Below are 23,540 nucleotides of genomic sequence, written 5' to 3' on the forward strand. Positions count from 1 at the left end.
CCGTCGACAAGCGTGCGGCAAAGGCTCGGGAGGGGTTCCTGCTGCGAGAGCCCGGGGAAGGCGCCGGCGATGCTCACGCGCCTTGAAGGGCTGCCAGGAGCTGCCACGGCCGTCGGCTCCGCTCCTCGGCTGCACGTCCCGGTGCAGCTCAGGCAGTGGCCAGGCCCAGGCGGGCGGCAGGGCCCTCCCTGCCCGGCCGCACAAAGGCAGCACCTCCGCAGGACAAAGCACTTGGCAGATCTGAGCGTCCCCTACGAGCCATCTTCTCCACGGCCTCCCCACCCACAGCAAGATCACTCTTCTGACATCCTTGTGCATTCCCCCAGCGCTTTGATCCTTTAAGGGGCGAGACGGGATGCTTTATTTATCCACAGCTGGGTCTAGCACAGCGGCTGTCTCTTGGCTGCGGGCTCTTTGCTGCCACAAGTGTCATTTATGAGGGTAAGAGGAGATGCCTCCTGTCTGCAGCACCCAGGTTCTGCTCAGAGAGCGGGAAGCAGAGACCAGAGGAAATTGAAACTCAGTTATAATCATAGTATCAACGTAAAAAACCTTCTAAAAAGAGCAGTCATTGAAGAGGGCTCTGCAAAAATGCATTTTGTGGAGCACATCCCTCGTTGTAAAACCCGCTCAGCTGTAACAGACACAGAGATGTCGATCTCAACTTTATGAGGATAAAGAGATAAAATAGAAAAGAAACCTCAAAGCCTCTGGGTAAAGCCTTTTTCATTCCAACCTAAGTGCTTAAGGGCCAGATTTGTGTTCCTTTACTCACAGAGAATATCACTTAACACCCAGAAGTGCCATGGCAGAAATCAGAGAGGGTGCTCGGCAGGTGTGATGCTGCTAACGTTACCCAGCGTAGTGGCCAGAATTGGCTTTTCAGAACTGATTTCTTAAGGTCTTGGTTTTCCATGGTCAAAAGCAAAATTCACAGGTATGATTATGTAGGGACTCATTCTTAAAAACATGTCTTTCCCCATGAAATACAGGGAGAGGTTGTCATACCATCAACAGAAGAGCCTTAGACCAGGGCTATGTGGTTTGAAAACCCCGCTTATCTGCTCAGGCACAGGACAGAAGTGAGAGGTGGTTCCTCCCGAGGGCAGCCCACAGACTCCTTGTCAAATGCAGTCTTTGCCTGGGTGAGAATTCCTCAAGCTGTTTTGGACTGGTTTCTAAAGCAAACGCAAGTTTAAAAAGGTGCAAAGACTGAAGGGCAGCGTATGCTATGCTGAGGTCATCCTGCGTTTTCTCCAGAACTAAAATTGAATTTAGGATCTTGGCAGAGAACAAACATTTGCATTGGAAACTGGTTAATTTATGTGCTATTGCCCTGCTAGGACTAAAGTAACAAACCCCTCATTGTGTGCCTCCTGCCCCCCAACCTAATAAACTGCCTCTAAATAGCCTCCTTTCATTGCAAATCTGCTCCACCTACATTTGTGCTGAACGCTGGTTTTAAATGTTTAGCACTCTAAAATTTTCCGCATTTGGTGTATCCCCCCAGGGCATGGGCTGACAGAAGTACATATACAGGCCCTCACTGTTGACTAGAATACTGCAGGTGGCAATTACAGCATTTTGCACTAGTTTTCAGCTACATCATTAAAATAATTTCCAGAACAGTTGTCAGAAGGTTCAAAATTACAGCTCTTCTATCCAAAAGTTACAACCTTGAACTTTCAAAGAGAACTGTTCACGATAAGAGGTGTTATTTTCTCAAAGCCACCTAAAGACTTCTTAAAGTTAGTACTAACTTTAATAAATAATCACGGGTCTGTGTTAATATTATCTATTTTACATGTCTTTTTTATATTGATACAGTTACAGCTTTAATTAGATTATTCAGAAGCTCATTTTGCATGTTAGTTAACAGACTTTGAAGAAATTAATATGTAGCCATACAAATTTGCATTTATCAGATTTCACTATGCCCTGCTTGAAACCGAATACTTTCAAGCCACAGTTGTGGTACATATATGCCCACAGTATGCAAGATGTCCCTCTAAATCAAAAATCATTTCCATTAATACAAGTTAATACAAAATCAACACAAAATCCTACCCAAAGTCCTGACAGAAAGAAAACATTGTCTAATATCATATTTTAGTCTTTCTCTATCTCCTACATGATACTGTATTACTTGTTTTATAAATATTAACTAATTAAGTAATCAAGTAAGGAACATGTTTTAATGTACAGAGGTATTGTTTTGGGAAATCTTCAACAATGCTTGTACGTGGTTATCTCTCACAGCCTTGACTATATATTTTGAAACAACATTTCAGATTTACTCCCTTCCTAACAGAGGAGTTACAATTCAGCACGGTATCTGAAAACCTACACAAGAAATCTGAAAATAAAATTATAATGACACGCAAGGAAAATTTAGTTTCTATTTAAACAAACTGATTTCAGATAACTGAATTGGATCTTCATCTTCAGAAGAGGCTCAAGTAAGTGAGATTTTCTTTTAACTAAAGAAACCTTGGGAGACATTAGGAAAGATGCTTCCTCCCATACCGTGTTATGTTTTTCAGATGTGCATAGGCAGTGTTAAGGGAAACGGGCTACGTACTTATCTCTTGGAAATTCCCATTTTGGGTCTTCTGGCAATTCATATTCCGAGACTCCTGCCAGCATGGGGGCATCAGCAGTAGAGGAGAGGCGAGTAGTTATCCTCACCAGAGGTGTGTTGGAATTCATGGAGGAACTCGAGTCTGCTGACACCTGTTGTTGCAATACAGGATGCAAAGAGGGGGGGGAAAAGGCATCGATGTAATCTTGGCCCAATATCTGAAAAGCAGCAGTACTTGATAACCAAGCCAGCTCAGAACAGTGGTACCAGAAAAGAGGCTCAACCTACAGTCTTGTTTCTAGTGTACTATTCTCACCTCCCTTGTAAGCACAATACTGACTCTAATTGCTGCCAAGGCTCTAAGTCTGGCCCATAGGTTGAAAACCCTCTAAGTTTTAAATACATTCACTCAGAAGATACATTAAATAAGCCTTTCTCACTGTTTATCAAATTAATTTTTTTTAATTGATTGAAAGTATTTACATCATCACCCGCAGATATCTAAGTAGGCAGCTTATAGTGTAAGCAAATGTTACCAATAAGTTCTCTTCTTCCACTAACTTCTAGCTGTCCATGTCACCATTTCTCCTCCCAAATCAGCACACAATTTACCTTTTTCTTTTTGGTGTTACTATTAAATTGAAATTTTGGGGTTTTAATTGAAAAAATGTTATTTTTGTAAAGGCTCCCATATTTTTCATCAGTGTCAATGATCAAGGTTACATGAACATTACTGCATAGGAAATGTTGGATTCTCTTACACCAGGTCCTGCACTTGGGTCACAACAACCCCACACAACACTGCAGACCTGGGGAGGAGTGGCTGGAAAGCTGCCAGATGGAAAAGGACCTGGGGGTGTTGGTCGACAGCAGCTGAACATGAGCCAGCAGTGTGCCCAGGTGGCCAAGAAGGCCAATGGCATCCTGGCGTGTGTCAGCAATAGCGTGGCCAGCAGGACTAGGGCAGTGATTGTCCCCCTGTACTCAGCACAAGTGAGGCTACACCTTGAACGCTGGGTTCAGTTTTGGGCCCCTCACTGCAAGAAAGACATTGAGGTGCTGAAGCGTGTCCAGAGAAGGACAACGAAGATGGTGAAGGGTCTGGAGCACAAATCTTGGGAGGAGCAGCTGAGGGAACGGGTGTTATTTAGCCTGGAGAAAAAGAGACTCAGGGGAGACCTTATTACTCTCTACAACTGCCTGAAAGGGGTTGTAGCAAGGTGGGTGTTGTACTTTTCCCAAGTAGGAAGCGATAGGATGAGAGAAAATGGCCTCAAGTTGAGCCATGGGAGGTTTAGATTGGATATTAAGAAAACTTTCATCACTGAAAGGTTTGTCAAGCATTGGAACAGGCTGCCCAGGGAAATGGTGGAGTCCCCATCCCTGGAGGTGTTTCAAAGATGTGTAAATGTGGTGCTTAGGGACATGGTTTAGTGTGGCATTGGCAGTGTTAGATTAATGGTTGGACTCAATGATCTTAGAGGTCTATTCCCACCTAAATGATTCTACGATTCTGTATTTTCTAAGCATCCAATATTGAAAGCATCAAAAAGCTATCACAATAATCAGGGGATGCTTAAGTTTTCAGTTAACTACATTCTTAATTAAGATTCTGCAGGCAAGGTGAAGAAGAGCTCCTAAAATAATTTCATGTCCAATGCGTTGAAACATAATTCACTTTGAGGTATGATTTCTTACTGGTCTCAACATTTTCCTTAGAGCAAAGGTAGTTGATAACTGCTTTGAAAAATGAGGCGGCTATTTCATCCATATAAGGAAACTCGTTTTTGGTGTGAATGGTGTATCTTCTGTACGGTGCTCTCCTCAAACCTGCAAGCAGCAGCCGGATGTCTGCTGACCTCAGAGTTTCAAGTGAATATGAACAACAAAACAAAAATGCTTGTATTGCCAGTCTTCTCCTCCTTTGAGTGTGACTCCTCTGTCTCTCTCCAGGCTGTGACAGTCTTGACCAAGCCTAAACGCAATGGCCAAGAGGGGTGAAGGTTGTTCCAGTTGTTCCACAATGCCATCACTGGTTCCTGTCCTCACATCAGGCGGCAGGAGGTGCTTCTCAGCCAGCATCGTTGGGACCCTGCCCAAGCTGGAAGCCTAGTATTGCAATAACTACCACTCTCGACCTTTGTCCTTATCACCTGGAGTCAACTTTGACAACAGGTTTGCTTATGTAAAGTGCCACTGGGCTACAATTTTGTTCCAGAGGTCTTATAACTATATTAAAAAAAAAAAAAAGCAGTAAGTAAACAGATCCTAATAGCATTAGAGTGCAAACTGGTGACAACGATATGAACACAAAATCCTCTTGTCTCCTCTCTTGACACCTGATAAGCACAACTTAGTGCTCCCTTATTTCAAGTCCAATTAACTATTACAGCATCTCAGCCCACGGCATTACTCCAGTTCCTCAGAATGGGTCTGAAAAGCTTTTGCAACCATGTCATGCTCTTACACAATTTATTTTGACAGGACAAGGCTAAAGCTCTCAAAGAAATCTCTCATCATGACTCTGACAACCTGTTTTGAGAGGTCTTTTTGCAGGCTGACATCCTCAAACCCATCTCAATCAAATGGGGTTGGTTTCTTGACATTCTTCTAAGACCAGAGATTAAGACTGGAAGAGGTCTCATACAGAAAAAGTGTTAAGGACTGCTGTAAAAAAATTTAACCTTGGTCATCAGTTTTGCAGCTGACAGAGACCTTTCTTGATAGCAGAAGCTCCAGCTTCTGCATGCACGATGTGATATCCATGGAACAAGGGAGTATGACTGCACAAATACAGCTACCATTCAAATAAGAGAGGTGGACTGCTTTCCCCCTTGTCCATCCAACCATCGCTGATGTTAATATTTACTTTCAGCAAATATAACTACCTGGCACATTCCTCTAAGCTAATAAATATGGTGACCACTTGGGATACAAACAGAAAGCTTCTATTAAGGCAGACTACGTAGCTCTAAATCAATCAGTAAGTGAATACTGAACAGAGTCAGTCCTTCGAGAGAGATGCTGCTATGCCCAGCCTAGAGGGAAACACACCTGCTAGAGCTGAACCGCTCACTCAGAGCTGCATGGCAGGTCAACGTGAGAACCTGGGCTGGAATTAAGACTTCTACTTATTTTTATATTTTCACTATTTCACTACAGTTTAAGAATGAAGCTTCATGAAATGAACTAGCTCAGCGCTAAGAAACGTGCAAATCTCAACAATGCAGAAACTCCTGTCCCACACAACTTCCCCTGAATTTCATTTCTCTTATTTCTGGTTTCCATTTTTACATCTCTCTCACAGCAAACCTACTCCTAATACTCTAAGACCGCTTCCTTCATGTTTCCAAAATCCACGCACCAGCCATTCTACCAAGACATTTATTCTAGTCCTGTTTTATTTATCATTTTATTAACATTGCCTTTACTTTCTCACTTTCCATTGTCATTAAAACCATTGTTTTCATGGGACATGAGGAAAGCAAGGAAGTGAAGCTGCAAAATTTAGATGATATCACTTACATATCAGAAATGGCCCAAAATGTTCTTAAGTCTTTTTTTTTTCATGAATACAATGTATCAGACACTGTTCAATTTTCTACTAGAGTTTCATCTTCTCACTAGCTCTTACATTCACAATTCAATGGTCTTAGCACGGTTAAAACCTATAAATGTAAACTTGCAATAAACTGAAATACTCTGGTGATGCATTTCAAACAGAAGTTAAATAGTAATAAAGTATAGAAAAAACAGTTGAAAGACTCTGCCAGGTTCCCTTTTAACATTATTGCACGTGTTTACTTCACACAATAACTGGATGATTGGCCAGAGATGCTGTAGGTAACCAAAGTGCATTAACACGCATAGGAATGATGAGAAATCCAGAGGAACTACTCTGTGTCTGGGAGAAGAAAAATGAACTGTACTCCCAGGGAATATTCTCCTGATTGATTAATTGGAGCAGTACAAGGAGTTACAGGAGCTCAAGGGCTATAAAAATCTGCTCCAGAAAAGATGAAGCCAACCCAGTCTGGCCTGTGGTTGGAGGAGATTTTCTGTTTCAAAATACCCTTTCACCTTTTCTGCAATAGTAAAGAATTAACCTTTGAACTCATCCTTTAAGCATCTTTTTTCACTGCCTTAGAGTGCACTATAAAACAATGAGGAAAACCTTACCTACTCCAAGGTCAGTACACATGGTCAACTTTAATCTACATGTACACATTTAAGTAGCAGCAGATAGAAGGCCTTTTTCCAGAGCTTGCTACTTGCAGCATTGCTCTCCAACCCCTGGTTCAAGGACCAGTGACACTCCTGCCATCAACCCTGCATTTCAGCGTGTGGAGTTGCTTTCAGGTATGTGGATGCTCTTTTCACTTTCAGTCATGCAAAGATTCAACATACGTAGGACATGGGCACAACAGAGTCCATAGTGAGTTTTTGCATCACGTTTGCAATTGTGCATGGCCAATATACAGTCCACAGGGCCCCTTTTGGCTCTACCAGGTGCCAAGAAGCAGCAGCTGGACATCTAGTCAAAACATCACCCAGCTCACCAACATGTGCTTCTCAGAGATAAAGGAACAAAGCAGAGCCAGGGCAGAGACGCAAGGAAGGGCACCCAAGGTAGGCGAATTAAACATCTTCAAGGTCTATTCAGTGCGTTGGGGGCACCTGGTTTAAGTGATGACACTGCGCTAGGGAGGTTTTTTTGAGTGCTTAACTAAAGCAAGGAAAGCAGAAGTCAGCTTGACTTGAGCTAAACACTGAAAGGACTACTGTGGTATATGTTAAGCTTCAGAGGAAGGTAGACTTCCACCATAAAATATTCTTTGTGTGCTTCCTTCCTGCTCTTAGGAGCCAGAACCAAGAAAAGTACCAGTCTCAAGCAGATCTTTAGCTCCATACCTGCACTTCAGAAGGAGAAAAGGCCCCTGTGTCCAAACCTCATGCACCAATGCATGATTATATCCCCATTTTAACAACGTGTTTTTCCCCTCAGCCAACACACTGTATTTAATCAGCACTAAGATAATGCTTTAAAAGCATTTCTAAGCAGTGGAGCATTTAAAACAAACAAATCTTTGCTGAAATCTTTAAATGCCATGTGGCAAAATCAGCTGCAGAGCAGTGTGTAATTGTCTGTAATTGATTATGAAGGGTGTTCCTCCACTGGTGATTTATACCATGTCCCAAAGCCTAAATCTGTCAGTTCTGGCCCTCATGCTGTGAGATTTTAGCAGCCATGCAGTGATTTCCTAGAATTGTCCGTCTTTTTGAAGGCCCTGCTACAGAAGTTAATTTGAAGTCATATGCATATATGTATATAAATATAATTAGTAACTAATTCTATCAGCTGTGGATAGAAACAGTCCATCTGAGTGACTGGTTCTAGGAAAATGGAAGGCTAAATGCACTACATGAAACTGAGGATTCCTAGTGTTAAGTACTGACATTTAACACACACGCACCACCCCTTCAGGAAAAGCACTCCTCTTGAAACACTTACACAACAACATAAAGAACAAGTACTACTAGGCAAGTGGATGGTTTCCATATAGAGAAATCCAAGGATAAAGCAAGAAACTAAAATAGGTATTAAGATAAATTCCTTGCAACATATCCTACTGACAGTTGTATATTAATCTTTGTATTTCAGACATGAATTCTATTTTTACAGCTCAATACCATGTGAAATACTGTGTTACTTTACTTGCTCCAGATTACTTTTCTTTTTTTCAGGTTCCTGCTGCCATCATCATTTTGAACTAGCTATTCTGCTGGATGAGCTTAAGTCTTACTTTAAATGAACCAATCTTTGTTCACAACCGCACTCATCTTTATGAAGGATTAGACTCAACAACAGCAGATACAAATTAATGAGAATGTACTTAAAATATTAAGCCTATGAAATCATTCCTCCCTATTTAAGACACCTATCTACACCCACACTGAGGGGGTCCAGATTTGACAGACTGTCAAATGTGTAACTGTGATAGCACTAACAAAATGCTCAAGTGATGATAAACTCTTGTACTTTGGGCAAAGATGGGAGTGCCTTTTTTTCTGTTTAAATTATAATTTATTTGTTAAAAAAAAAGTTCTACTAAAGAGATGTAAATCCGATTTAAGGCTACTCTTTACTTTTTGGTTGAGTGAACCTGTCACCTAAAGCCTATACTGCAAATCAGCTTGTGATGTTCAATCCTACAAAAACACTTCCTCTCTCTCTCTCCCTCGCAAGCTGGCACTTCTAGAACAGAACAGGGCTAATACCAACAAAGCACTGCACCTCTGCTTTTATTTAAAGAAGAGGAACTGCTTGCTAGATTTCCCTGTTAGCAGTTTCTATTTCGAAATTCCTAGTGAAGCTTAGGATTGTAGAGGGAGGGAACTGATAATTCCTGACTTCATCATGACCCTTCCTATGAATGTGAAAAGAACCGCATTTTGGCAGGGAAAAAATGCCTGCATGTGGGGAATGATAAAATCCTGTAGTAGCTCAGACTAAATAGTGTATGAGAATCCAGGCCTGCAAACCAAACCATATGTTACTCAGCAAGACTCTTATCCCACTTAGACAAGATGGCATCACAGTTATGCAAATGTCTCTTCGTGAACCAGGATTATTTTCATATCCAGATCCTTAGGGAGCTTGACCCAGCAGAAAGAGCTTTGAAAACAATATCAAGAATTCCCCAGCCTATGGCCTCATTTCTCTGGAATTCCAACAAATCCCATTACGCAGCCCTAGATCTCTGCCCAGCTCACAGTCTACCTGCCACGAGCATCGCCCCTGCTCGCTCTCACCCATCCTCTCAACAGCTCAGCCACTTTCTCTCTTCCTCCCACACACAGCACAAAGGGAGAACCTTCTGTGATCAATAGATAAATAAAGGCTTAATGACAAAACCCCACCTGACTTTAAATACAATCCTCTGAAATACAAATAACGTGAAACAAAAAAGTAAGCCTGACAGTACAACAAAACAGCGTTGAATAACCCAGAAACACATACCCATTAAATAAAACACCTCCTGGATTATTTTTTAATTCTTGGTTTGTGACAACAATTCTGAAATCCAAAAATCAGCTTTAAAAGATGCAGAAAGTAAACAGCTGCAAGCAGCCTTAGAGACCAAGGAGATGCTAACTGAAAAATTAAGGAATCTTCACTGTTGATGAGCAAGACTTCAGGGACTGATCATCTCACTCCGCCTCTGCATGCTAATACAATTAGTGAAATGGCCAGTGAAATCGTCAAAACAGAAGTACAGATTTCTTTTAATGCTTATAGTAGTTATATTTGCCTCTACGAAGATACAAAAACAGAGAGCCCTTCAATGAGAAACTCCTGTTAATAAAAAAGTACTTGGGAGAATTGAGAATAGTGGAATTTTTGCTTAGGGGTTGAAATAGGATTTGCACTTTAAAACACATACTGTTTCTCTAAAAATTATTCCCAGTTTTAAAAGTAAAATGCCAGTTTTGCTAGGAAAAATCTAGAAAACCAAAATAAACCAGTAAAACTGTATCTGACAAGCATGTTCTAAGACAGAGAATTTTTCCTCTGTGAAAACCTTTGGAGAAGGTCCATATTGCATCCTTTAATGATAAATAACTAAATTGAGGGCAGTGGTTGGCATTGCTATCACACACAATGAAATAACACCCTCTCCCCAAGGAACCATTTCCAACTGACACAACTGAGCTCACACCAAACCTTAAGTATGTTTTATGCCCTCAACTTAGCTCTGAGTTATTATGATGCTTTGATATTTAAGCAGAAATTTAATGGTTAAGTATACAACAACTGAAAAGCCTTCTTTGTCCAGAAAGTTACACACATCTTCAGCCATAGAGATGTGTGAATGGAGCTGAGGGCTTCTCATCACTTTCTGATACAGTCAGAAGTCCCTCTTCTTCGCAGTGATTTTCAAGCAAACGAATAAAATCACAAAATTAGAAAAAAAAAAAACAAACCCAAGCTGTGAAAAACATAAGAATTAACATTTTTGATCATAAAACAAACCAAATATTTTTTCAGATCAGAAAAAGTTCATGTCCCTCACCAAGGTTTTGGAAAATACTGCATTTCAGAGGAAGATGGCTAAAGCATTACTACTCTGCAGTATTTTTAACCAAGGAGGTTCAGAAACAGCAGTTCAGAGGAAAGTAATGCCGTTCAAAATTCCAAGATCAAGCTCCACCCTAACTCTGTGTGACCATGCATCTAAATTTTAAACACCGAAGAACTATTTTTAAGGCACATATATCTGACAGCAATAATATTCTGGGCAAGCTGTAAAAACAAACTGCAGAAATTCTGTGCAACCTACTCACAGTGCAGATGGACCTGAACTAAACCCTCCAGATCCAAAGAACCTGAACTAAACCCTCAGATCCAAACCCCCTGACCGGAGCCTGGATCCAACCCTGCAGACAGCCCATTTTGAATACCAAGGTGAACCACAGCCTCAGGTGCCAACACCCCTCCAGCTCGCGAGACTGAAAGCTGGGGGTGGATTTGGTGAGTTCAGAGGTCTATCCTGAAAACATGCTGCAAGAAAATCAAAACATATTAAACTCCATCTTCAAAAGAAACAAGTCTTTCAGGAGAGGATAGTATGTGGGAACAGAGGCTTGTTTTGGCAAGTGATGGCCTTTGACAAAGCCAAAGTCCTGTTACTCGTTCAACGGGTTTGTTGCTCATGGTACTGCCCTCTCCAGCAACGCTCACTGCCAGCCACAAGCAATTGCAAAATATATTTTGGGTGAAGCTGCTGTGCGCGCTTTAAATCTGACATTTGCTTTTGTTCCCCACTCAAAAGCATCAGCATTTTAATCAAAGTGTCCGAGATCTGATACAGTATCTCCCCTATTTTTACTTTATTACAGCCACTTTTCTATTTTGGGGTGGTTTCTGGATGCTTGGCTATGAAATACCCTCCCCTCAGCCTTCAAAATTCTTCCTGAAAAATACCTCTCTGTATCTGGTATCCAGTTACTACAATAATAGTCACCTTAGAAACGTTAAAAGTACACAATTGAAGAGGATTCTGTTCCAAAGTCCATTAAGTCAGTAAAATTTTTTCCATTGACTTCAATGAGCTGTGGGATCAGGCCCCAAAATACTTTAAATACATTTTTTCCATCTATAGGCTGCTAATACAGAACATATTCCATTTTTTTAACATTTCTCCTCTTAACATCCCTGCCCTGGTTTCCTTGCCTTGAGACACACATCGCTGTGCTGTTAAGATGTACTTTTTTCCCATGCCAGTCTCCTAGGTGCCAAACTAAATCCTACCCCTACTGCAATATGGTATAATGCTTATTTATTCCCCTTTCCAAAGCTTTCATCAGAAGGATGTGCTGGCTTAGTTGTTTGGTAAAAGTTTTTTAAACTCTTTATCTACTTTCTGTTACCTGTCTGCGCAGAGGGATTCGCTTTGTCAGCTTGTGGACAGCGGGCTGGCTGCTGAAATCGGGCTTCTTGGTGGTGTTCTTCATGCGACACAGGATGACTGTCAGCACCATGCAGGCAATTAAGAAGACCCCTATGCAGTAAATTGCTATTTCCAGGTAGTCTGGAGATGTCGGATATTCTTTTTCTTTTTCAGGAGCTGGATTGGAAGTTTTTAGGAGGGAACAATCATGCCACAGAGTTAGCACACAGTACAAGCAGAGTTCAGTACAGTGCTTGGAATAACTTGAAATGGTAAAATACCAGTAATTCTTGTAGTGACTGGGTGATATACAGAATAGTGTGAATGTTTAAACCTTCTTGCAATCTGAAAGTAATTTCTCTTTCTAGAACACTGCTTTTGACTTCTCAGTTAGCCACTGTGAGCTTGTGCATATATGTATACATGTATAGATATACACACGTGTCTGCCTAGATAGGTAGATAGATATACATTGAGACATATTGCATGATTGAGCATAATTTTAGTGGAAAAGAAAAAAACCTGGTGTTCAAACTAGGCTTGGGTTCATTTTCTTGCTCAAGTCAAACTTCAAAAGCACTGTAATTCTTTTTAACCACATAAAGACACATCTAAAGAGAAAAGATTGAATTGGCTAGCCCAAAAGAAAAGTGTCAAAATTCACAAATAGACATTCGGGCTTGAGTCTGCATTGCCTGTTTACTCAAAATTTTCACTGGGATCTCAAAATACAGAGAGAAGGCAGAATTAATTGGTCCTTCATCCTGTTTCTAAACTCACGTTAGGGGTTTCAAGAGCGTTTCAAGGACCGGGCTGCCCAGCTGCTTAACTTCTTGTGGTTCATGCTGGGTGCCTAACGCCCCTGAGGTCCTTTAAGAGCCCAGTGTCCAGTTAAAAAGCGTAACAGAAGCAAAAACTGAATTGCTAGCAATATGTTAATTAATGAGTCCTCTTTGGTGAGAACCGCCTATTTCAAGTAACCTCATCAGTGGTTACTAGTCTATGAGATTAGATTTTAGTGGGAGTGGTTTCACATAGCTGTTACTCTGATTGAAACCATTTTGAAATTATCTTCAAGACAGTTATATGTGCAAACACTGTCCCTAATCCCTTATCTGGGATTCAACCCCTGGATAAACAGCATTCCACAGCAATCAGTGGTCACTCTGCAAGCAATGCACGTTCAAGCTGAAATTTTCTTGTGCCTCATTCCAGGCTTATAAAAATATTTCATTCAAGAAAATCGGTTTTAAAAAAAAAAAAAAAATGCTGTTCAAGCACTTGCAAAATGCAAACACTGCTAGCAGAAGCAAGCTCTACACAAGTACTGCTTTGCCGGCTTGGTGACAGACCATGCAGGCTCGGTGTTCACATAAGAGTGCGATGTAATAAAGCTGCCTTGTTCAATATATTTTAATAAAGGGTAAGAAATTATCTGCAGAAAGTGGGAACGTTTCACTCCCATAATATGAACCTCAGCAATATGCACATGCAGGTTTTGTACCTTTATTTAGGATTAACAATTAATAAATGGTAAGCACAAGATGACCCAGCAAACCTCAGGTGGTTTATGTTTTTTCAAAGGAACTCCTAAGGCAGCTGCCAACAGTTATAAATGAGAAAATTTGACTAGTGTCAAAACCAACTACAGTTACATCTTCTAACAGCTGATAACAATTTTCAGGCAATAAAGCACATTGATGTTTGTTTCTTTTAAGGACAGAAACATCATCAACCCCAGAACAGCAAGACATGCTTTGCAGTAAAAGCAAATGACTACTTTTTTTCTCAGAGCATGCAATGTTTAAAGATGCACGGAGCCGATTCCCAAGATATGGAAGGCACTGCTTCTGTACACCATCTATTGGCATTAAAATTAGAATTTTCCGTAAGAGATTTGGAGGATAGGTAAAAATGAATTTAATCACACTGAGTAACTCAGGTATTTTAATGAACCAGTATATGACCGTGGCCAAATTAGTCCCAAAGCTTCATAAGAAACTTTGTATTTCCTCCTCTTGAAAAAGTTTACAATGATTAATGTGCTGGTTTTCAGTTATCTCACTGAAGTGCTAAGGAAATGCAATTCCTTAGCATTTCTGATGAACAATTAACAGATGTAAAAAATATTTCAATTAAGTGCAATAGCCATTCCCCCACCACCACCCCTTTTTTAGTTGTTGTTAGTTTTTTTGGAGTTGCAAATATGTGATGAAATAATTCGCTGGCTTGAGATAACTGTGTTTTTAAAAAAAAAAATCATTGTAAAAGTTCTTTTTCTGAGACAGAAGCTGTGCTAATTCTGCAGCAATCAACAAGGGGGAAAAAAAAAAAGAGGAAAAACCACAGAAGGAGAGCAGTGTATACCTGGCAGAACTGTCAACCATGCAGTGTGAAAGGATATCCCAATAGAATTACCCGCCAAGCATGTATACTCCCCAGCATCCTCAAAAGTTACATTCCGTATATAGAGAACCTCAATTTCTTTGTCCGTGGTGTTAACACCGGCAGCCTAAAAAAAAACAAAAGAGGGAAGCAAGAGAAAAAGCTAGACATTGAGAGAATTCTTGTGGATAGGGAGATGGAGCCACAGGGCTTTGCACTTTGTAAAGGCAGAGGTGTAGAGATGCAAAGCTCCTTCCCCATCCACAATCCCTCATCCAAAAGGCGTTTACCAACAGGTCCCAGCTCACCTCAGAAAGTAATCAACACCCTTCACCAGACCTAAACTCACCACCTAAACATGCATGCAATCAAATGACATGGAAAAATTACCCCACAAAGCTTTTTTTTTTTTTTTCCTTCCTCTTTTATAATAAAAGAAAGTTGAAAGAAAAACAAAGAGAAAACAAAGTAGGACAGAATGTGGGATCCTTCACATGTAGTCACCTGTTTCAGAGGAAAGAATTTACTACAAAAATATAATCTGAAAGGATTTTAAGAAAAATTTTTAAAAAGGTAGGGGAGGGGAATTCTGGTCCAGAAGACACAACTTAGTAGCTGTCTTAAGCAGTGTTATGGTCCTTGCATCATCCACTGCACTACACTTAAATATTGTATGTCAGGCTGTGTTGCCAAATCTCATTTTCATCTGAAGCCCGGTAATATTTGGTGGTTTGCTTAGAAGCAGTGTGTATCTCAGCTCTTGTTCAAAAAAAGATCAGTTGTGGCTCTCAGATGTGGAGAAAAACTGGGCCCCAAAGGTTCAAGAACCAGGAGGTAGACATAAAATATATTTTTCTAAATTTAAGAGACTGAAAAAAAAAAAAAAATCTGTAAGGTTTCTTTTTTTTCAGGACTCCTTCCAGAGGAGAAAATCTCTAAATCTCTGGTTTGACAAGTCATTATGCACCAAACCAACCAGTGTTATCAGTGATTATCCAAACTCATACAGACAGAGTGAATCTTGGTCGTGGAACTTTCCAGCTGTCCCAAGATGGGTGCAGCAGGGCATGAGTGTCAAGGTCTCTATGATGGAGATTTAGAGAAATTACTGTTTGCTGCTTTTAGCCTCTGTTCCATTCAAAAAGTTCACTTTGAAATACATGATGAGGGAATAAGCACGTTTTTACCAGACCATTTTAAAGTAAATTTAGTGTGAGTTGCAGCTGCATTGTTGCCAGTCTTTATTGCTATTGATGGGTTGTTAACTGGGTAATAACGGGTGAGTAACAACTGGGAAACACTCCCTCCTTGCACGGTCCAAGGTGACATGGGAATTTATAAGTGACTAAACTGACCTGACTTATGCTTCAGTGGGTAATTATGTGAACTTTTCATATATATACACACACATGTGTATATATAAATATACACTAATTATATTATTCAAGCACCCTGTACGTGAACTGCAAAGTATGCAGAATTAGCAACAAAACTGGATGTAAACACACAGAAACAAAGACACCAAACACCAAGAGAGAATAAAGATCAGCATCAGAAACCAGTGTTTATGGTACACACAGAATATTGTGGGAATTTTTCCATGGCTGCTGGTGTAATACCAGTTGCATCACCGAAGGAGGATTACACATAGACCACAAGGCCAAAGAGTTATCCTACAAGCTGCCTGCAGTCTCCCAAAGCACCATTTTTTCCAGCTTCTACATCCAGCTTGCTTTAAAAAACATTGTTACCTTGTATACTTGGCAGAACAGAGAGCCAGGCAGACTGGTTGGCCTCCCCTATATAATTGGAGACCTTACAAATATATTCTCCAGCGTCCGCCTCTGTCACATTGTACAGTGTCAGCACTTCAGCATTGGAACTATTTATCCCCGAATGCTAGAATAGACCAATAACACAGGAGAACAACGTCACTGCTGCCCAAAACGGTCACCAATCTGTCTATGGTCCCACCACCAACACGTCATAAGAATACGCCTTCCACTTCATACAGGTATCAGCGTCAAAACATTGAGGGTTTGGCATTTTTGTTGTTGTTTGGGTGTTTTGGTGTTTTGGGTTTTTTTAAATGTGAAATATCACACGAGGAGTTAGAAAACAGCAGCATGGGGGGAAAAAGCACCTGGGCTGCGTGGAACAAGATGGTATAGAGCTGGCTGTCCTGCCTGCCAATGTGCTGAGTTTTGGCAATGCCACCCAGCTCAGAAAACTTTGGGCCTTCCTTGGTCAGGCTTGTCCAAAACGCCTGCAGGAATGACAGCACCAATACGCCAGCGGAAAACGGACATCTCTGCAGGCTCAGAATCCAGAAAACCCAATCCTGCCAAGCTTTTGGCAGCAGGTGTCACGTTATTTTGAAATACAGAGGCTGAAGAAACGTGAAAGAAATGGAGTAGATTGTCCCGGGTATGCTTTGGAAGCGTTCTACCCATACATAAATGTCAATGATGTTCTTTAAGAGGGTTTTCATTTTTTTCTAAATAAGTCATGCCTGTAACATTCAGAGATTAAGGACTTCACAGAAGTAAAAAAGAACAAACCAGCATCTATAGGCTGCACAATTAGCATTTAGACAATCAAATGTTTATCTAACTCATTATTTCATTTGTAACGTAAACACTTCTATTTTCAAAAGAAGTTCAGATCTCAAAATTTTTGGATTTACATCAAATAAATTCAATGCTTTAAAGAAGTCATCACCATTGCCGGCATCTGTAAAGCCTCACCTTTAAAACCTGAAGATATGGCAGTCCATCTGGTCCGTATTTACTGCCATTCTTCTCTACATGTTTTATCCACTGAATATGAGGTTGAGCATCACTGTAGACTTTGCAGACAAACTCAACATCACCTCCGACGACTGCAGAGGCATTTGCTGGAAGGCCAGCTTGGAGGATGGGCCTGTGGGGTGATCGCTCTGTTCGGGTGGGGAAGGGGAGCGAGAAGGAGCAAGAGAGAGAGAAATAAAGACGCATAAATAAGCGGAGCTGCCAAGAAAACTGTAAGTGAACTCGAGCCAAAAAGCCCTGTAAGCCTGTTGGCTGACTCCTCCGAAATAACACTGCAGCCAAAACGTATAACAAAAACTACAGTTCAAAGGAGATGACTTGAGCACTACACTTGTAATATAAAGAATAGCTATTTGGGGGGAGGGGAGAAACCATGCGTAAAAACTTTAAGCATTTTTCATAGTTCAACTCAGTAAGAATTACGTAAAACATGTTCTTTTTGTTGGAGCTATTGTAATAAGTACCTCCGAGTTTTAAAACATTCTCATTGGACTAAACCTCCACAAATTAAGATTACTGGTTAATTTTAAAAACTGATTAACATATTAAAATAAACCAGAGGGAATTTCTCAAAACTAGCAGCAGAAGCCTCAGCGCTGAAACTCCTCATGCAGGACACACATACCAGACAGCTCAACTTTTCAAAGCACTCCAACCAGCACTACCAGGATAGCTGCTGTCTGCTTTACCCAGACACAGCAGCAGAAATACCAGTTTGCTCTTATTCCGAGCAGGACGTAGGGAAACACAGAGTTCTCTGGAAAACTGCCATGTATTTAACGTGAGCTTTTAATCTATGGACTTGCTTAAGCATCTATCAAATGGCCTTGGTCAAGCTTACAGCACTGAATAGACCAAGTGCACCCTGTATCATCTGGGTGTCCAGAGAGCCACTGCAGCCAGTGCTCCCAGTCCAATGTCGTGGATGCGAGATACAGAGTCTTTGGGCAGAGCACCCACGGAAGCCTTGCCTTCAGCTGTGACAGCGAGGCAGCGTTCCACCACCCTCACTAAACCTGATTTAAAAGCTGCTAAAGTCTTCTGGGTGGTGGGCAGGGCACAAGCCAGCTCCCCAGCCTCCAGGGTCACCAAAGCCTTTTTTTGCCCGGACAACAGGCAAAACAGAAAAACTTTTCATTCAAATATCACGTAAGAGAAAGTCTTCTAAATGACAGTCCTGGTTACCAAATTTTTTTATTATCCAGTGAGCGAGACGGACACTGCCACCCTCTCCAGAAAACCTTTGGAGAGCCACAGTTTCATCAGCCTAGCTGGGAACTCACCACCTTCTTCACACAAACTTAATTCTGTTCATTTCTTTTTATAAGAATGTAAAGTTAATACTGACCTACATATACTTTCAAACTATGAACTAGAAGTGAAACACCCACTGCCCATCCCCAGCCCAAGCCATCCATTCTCCCCTGCTCCAAGAATACTTTGGAAGATAAGTAAAAAACAGCAGACCAAAATATTTATTTTTAGAGGCTGTACACTGTAAAAGCTTTGACATTGAGAGCCAAATCAACTGAATTTCAAATCAAGTGTTCCTTCTTAAACATACTAGTTTCCAATAAACTCTTTCACAAGCAAACATTGTGAGCATAATAGCAAATAATGATGCCCATGGAACAATGGGATCTTTTATACCGTCCAATATATTTGGCATGCAGCAAACATCTACTGGGAATTTACTCACTGAGGCTATGCTGGCAGCATACTACAAAGCAGAAGTCTTATTTTACTTGTGGCAAAAGTGCATTTGTGCTGCAGTTATTAAATTATTCCATGGCTATGTGTGTCACTTTCAAAGATCTAGGAACAGTTTAGTATTTTTTAATTTGTAAATTACAGTAGAACATATAAATTACTACTTTACAGTTCTGGAGAGAACTTTTAGTTTCTCACCTTATACTATGTAAGCTCTAATTCCATCTCCCTCGCTCCTTCATTTGGGTACAAAAACAGCAAGCAAAAAAATCTCTCTTTAATAGAAACCTTACACCATCTTCCAAAACTTATTACAGCTGCCTTCAGTATAAAATGAAACCTTAGAGAATGTTATTTAAAATGTTTTTTAGAAGTCAGTAGGCCTCATGTTTCATTTCTCCACATCAGGGTTTGATTTCCTTTGTGACCTTATTCTCTGCCCTTAAACAAACCAGAGAATGAGGCCTGAAACATCTTGGAAAAGTTCCTACTATGCCAGCATCAACACACGAAATGTGTTTAGTTTATCCTGATAGCCATCAATGATTTAATCTTTTATTGATGACTGTCAAACATTTCCTCTACCAAAAATGAGGCAGCAAAGCAAAGAAGGCAAAGTTCTCACATTCTTGGTCCCAAATTCCTTTTAAAAAATTAAATAAAGTCCATGCATATGTATAGGTGCATATGTATAGCCATTTGTGAAATTTCTTCTCTAAGGGTAAATATGTTAAAAAGAAACTTTAGTTGCCCCCCAGCATATGGAGCAATGATTAGTGTTCGTGCACTCCCCCTCTTCAGCAGGAGGGAGTATTCCTATGCCCACACAGGCAAACAGCACAGAATAACATAACCTTCATGTTGCAAATTCAGCAGGGTTTCATGACAAACCTGGAGTCCAAGGACCACAAAAAAGACACTCAGTACTGGGGAAAATAACTAAATATGGAGAAATTACAAATGAACAAGTATAATTCTGTACAGTATCATTTCTGGGAAATAGTGGTATCAGGATGTTATCCCATCTTTCCTGTTTCTCTGCAAACCACACACATCTAAGGACCCTGTTCAAGTGCAGGTACTGTCAAAACCATATTCATAAATCTCACATTACTATTGGGCATTTAAAATACAAGCTGTACATTTGTACGTAGACATCATCACTCAAACAACTGGCTACACTAATATTAGATGGAAATGGTCTGTTCTTTTTTACTAAAGACTAGCAAAAGAGTCAGTTGCCTTTAAAAAGGTGTTAAAGGCTAGTGAAACTTATTTTATCATTGGCCTTATATAACCTAATAATGAGGATCACTGCTATAGTAGCCATATACATCTCTCATTTAACTCAATATTTTCATATAAAACAAGTTGACAAGCAATCTCACAGCTCTGTAGCCCAACTGATTTCAATATTCCCCTTGATCATTAATATTGACTTGAAGCAGGACATCAAGAAATAGATCTTTGCTAACTGACCAAAGCAATTTCAGTATTTCGCTCACTGCCAGCATTTCAAAAAAAGGCAACACCTTGCCACAGATTAGCTGTCTTCAAGCATGCTAAGCAGTACATCATAAGGCCCATAAAAAGTAGTAGATACTAATTTTATTACCATAAATATTACTTGGTGAACTACATACATATCTACAAGGTTTTTCATAGATATGCCCTGCTGTCTCAAACAGACCTTTCTGATTTAACTGAAATGTAATAGATGTTTAAAAGCAAATGTAATGGATGTTTAAAAATATTTTCAACTGAAAGATCTTTTCTGTGTATTGATCTGAAAGTAAATGAGCCAAAGTGATAATTACATATCAATCTCCATATGTTACATTTCATTTTTATTCTAGCTCTTCCCGACGTCTAACTTTGTAATACTTTTTAAAGAAAAAGAATGCTTAATACCGGATCCCACTTTAAGGGGCAGACACCAGCTTGCTTTCTCCAACTTGCAGTTTAGATACAAAACCATCATCATCCCCATTTGAGGAGTCACTTATCTACAGAAGGCAGAGCGAAAATGATTGTTCAGGTGAGGAATATGATGTTCAAGGCTACAAGCATCTAAATTTTACACCACCATAAAAGTGCCCAGGGATTAAGTATTTCTGCTCAGAATAGCTTGAGCAATTCTGTTTGCTTATCTATAGTCAAATAGACTCACTATCTGAAAAGACGACTGACAAAGAGACCTGCCCAACGGCTTAGAAGAAACTGTCATTTAGCCTGTTAATGTTAAAACTTCAGAATCCCTTCCTCCAAGAGAGAAAGCTGCAAAGAATCCAGAAAAGCTGGGAAATTCCAAGTTTCCGAACAACTGGTGCAATGGAAGGTTCCCAGGAAGCTCCCAGCCCTGTGGAACACCTGGAGATGGGTGAGAGTCCATCCTGCCACAGATGATGGAGGGACAAGTGACTGAAGAATTATCCTGGAAATGACTACCAGAGCCCACACACTTCACAAGGAGTCCTGAGAACTGGCACTTTAAGAAGTTTAAGGCAGGCCCACAACAGGTGATTCCTACAAAAAGGCCTCATTTTCCCTCCCATCCTTGACTTCACCTCCTCCAATTTTTTTTGCTGACCAGCTGCCACCAACTCAGAGGGAATTCAGAGAGGAGACAGACAGGAAAGCCACGATGCAAACGTATGAGGTGAAGATGCTGGGGTATGGAGGTGGGGCGACAGGGGCCAAAACCCTATGTTTCACAGCCAACAGAGACCAGAAGATGCAATCCCACCACTCCAGTCCTAGTGCAGGAGGTGCAAGAATGAAAAAACTGCTGGAAGAGAGGCTGCTCACCAAGCATGCCAGTGGAGGGAAGATGTAGGGCAGGATTTGCTGCTGCCAGGGGCTGAAGTAGAGCATGTTGTGACTGAAAGAGTGGCTCTGCCACTACTGGAGTGCCTTGGCAGGGAGAGAAGACAATAACCCCGGAAGGGGTGAGCTCTGGGACCCATCCTGAGGCCAAATCTCCTTAGCAACCTGGCTGCGTCAGGGGCTAAGAAGAGCTCTGATAATTGTCTATCCGAGCCTCCTTGTCACCCTAGCACAGACAGTTCAGGACCTTTCATGGGAGCTAAAAGCCAGAACCAAAGCCCATTGAAGTCAGGGGAAAAACTCACATGGAATTCAATGGGCTTTGGATAGGGCATCCAATTCATTTAAAAAAAAAAAAAAAAATGAAAAACTACTCTTATTTTCTCCTTTTGAATGTGCTTGTTTCCTTTCCTTGCAAATTTGTGATTCAAGTGTAGGCTAGGAAAATAAAAGCTGAATAGCAAATGCAAGACTAAACATGAGTTCTGGGGATAATGGAGAGATCCTCAGTAAAGGGGGGGAGCAGAGAAGGAGAAAAAAAGTTATCTAACTCTTTTCCATAATTTTCAATTAGACACATTTATCAGAGTCTTTAATACAAGTTTTGAAATGTTACTGACTCCTAAGGAGTTGTCTTGACAGCTGCCACTGTGAAGCTACAGAGGGCTCCCTCAAATGATGTGTCTCAGAGCACCAGTAACCGTTCCGGATCGATAGCCTCTGGTAGAGGTTCTGTGTATTCAGTCATCACTGAATAAATAATGAAACAGTTCCAGCTGTCTCTCAGCTTAACTGAAAACACAGACTCGCCGTGCCCTCTTCTTCACTTGCCCTGGTAGGCACAGCACGTTCAGCTCTAGCTGCTTATTTTGCCAGACTCCAAGCTTGGGAAGTCTTCAGCAGCAGTCTAGACTCTGTTCAGCAAAAACTCTACCCATTCCCAAGCACCTTCCATCTGACAGTGCAACATCTGTTGCTTTGGAAAAATGCTAATTATCCTGTAAATTATGAGTCTCAAAAGCATTCTACAGTGTTTTAGGCCAGACTGTAATCACAGCATCTTCTCTTGGCTTTGACCTGGCATCCTAAACTTGCAAGATTGACTCTTCAGCCTTAACAAAACAAACAAACAAAAAAACAAATAAAAAAACCCACACAACAACAACAACAAAATCACAGCCTTTCTCCTCTGTGTTTCATTTTCACCTGGTACGCAGCACTCTCCCACTATTTCCACTGAGCCATGTACCTAACACGGGAGGTCCCAGAAGGCCGCTGAGGCACTGCTGATGGAGGAACATGTTGCTACACGGTTCCATCCCCAGATTAACTGCACGTGTCCTCTCCCATCCAGCAACACATCACATGTGGGGGATTCCCCAGGCAGACACTGCACAGACAGATGCGTATCCACCTGACGCATCCCTCGTGCCACCAAGTGGCCCATGGACAAGCCTTCTGGAGTGGGAAGCAGGCAGCGTCACCCATGTCTGGGACACCCAGAGCCCCCTCCTTGTGCCCTCTTCCAAACCATACCTGCAGAATTACCAAAACTGCTCCAGCAGAAAATGCAGTTAAATGGTAATTTCTCAGGTGACTTAACCACTGCCTGGAGTTGATCGGAAGGTGAAACTCTCAGGTATAGCTCCAGCACCCCACAGGGCCAGTGCACCCCATGCCACCACAAAGGTGAATTATTGTTTCTTCTCAGAAGTGGCAGTAATGAATATTTCAGCCACAGTTTGAGGGAACAGCACTCTCTATCTGTGCAAGCCA

The 23,540-nt window shown here is 41.1% G+C and overlaps 1 protein-coding gene across 7 annotated transcripts in view; it reads right to left on the minus strand.

Moving 5' to 3' along the window:
* Positions 1-23,540, minus strand: part of FGFR2 (fibroblast growth factor receptor 2) — an 87,151-nt gene that overhangs the window by 15,946 nt on the left and 47,665 nt on the right. For 3 of the 7 annotated variants that reach the window (XM_074907865.1, XM_074907868.1, XM_074907862.1), the window contains 4 exons: positions 17,166-17,356; positions 16,170-16,317; positions 12,014-12,210; positions 2,582-2,733 (listed from right to left, as the gene is read on the minus strand). In XM_074907865.1, coding sequence (XP_074763966.1) covers positions 2,582-2,733; positions 12,014-12,210; positions 16,170-16,317; positions 17,166-17,356 — 688 coding nt within the window. Of the gene's footprint in view, positions 1-2,581; positions 2,734-12,013; positions 12,211-14,400; positions 14,546-16,169; positions 16,318-17,165; positions 17,357-23,540 lie in introns of all 7 variants that reach the window. The other 4 variants (XM_074907869.1, XM_074907866.1, XM_074907863.1 and 1 more) reach the window with 2 other exon arrangements.

This window comes from Athene noctua, chromosome 5, assembly GCF_965140245.1.
Source record: "Athene noctua chromosome 5, bAthNoc1.hap1.1, whole genome shotgun sequence".
Lineage (NCBI taxonomy): Eukaryota > Metazoa > Chordata > Aves > Strigiformes > Strigidae > Athene > Athene noctua.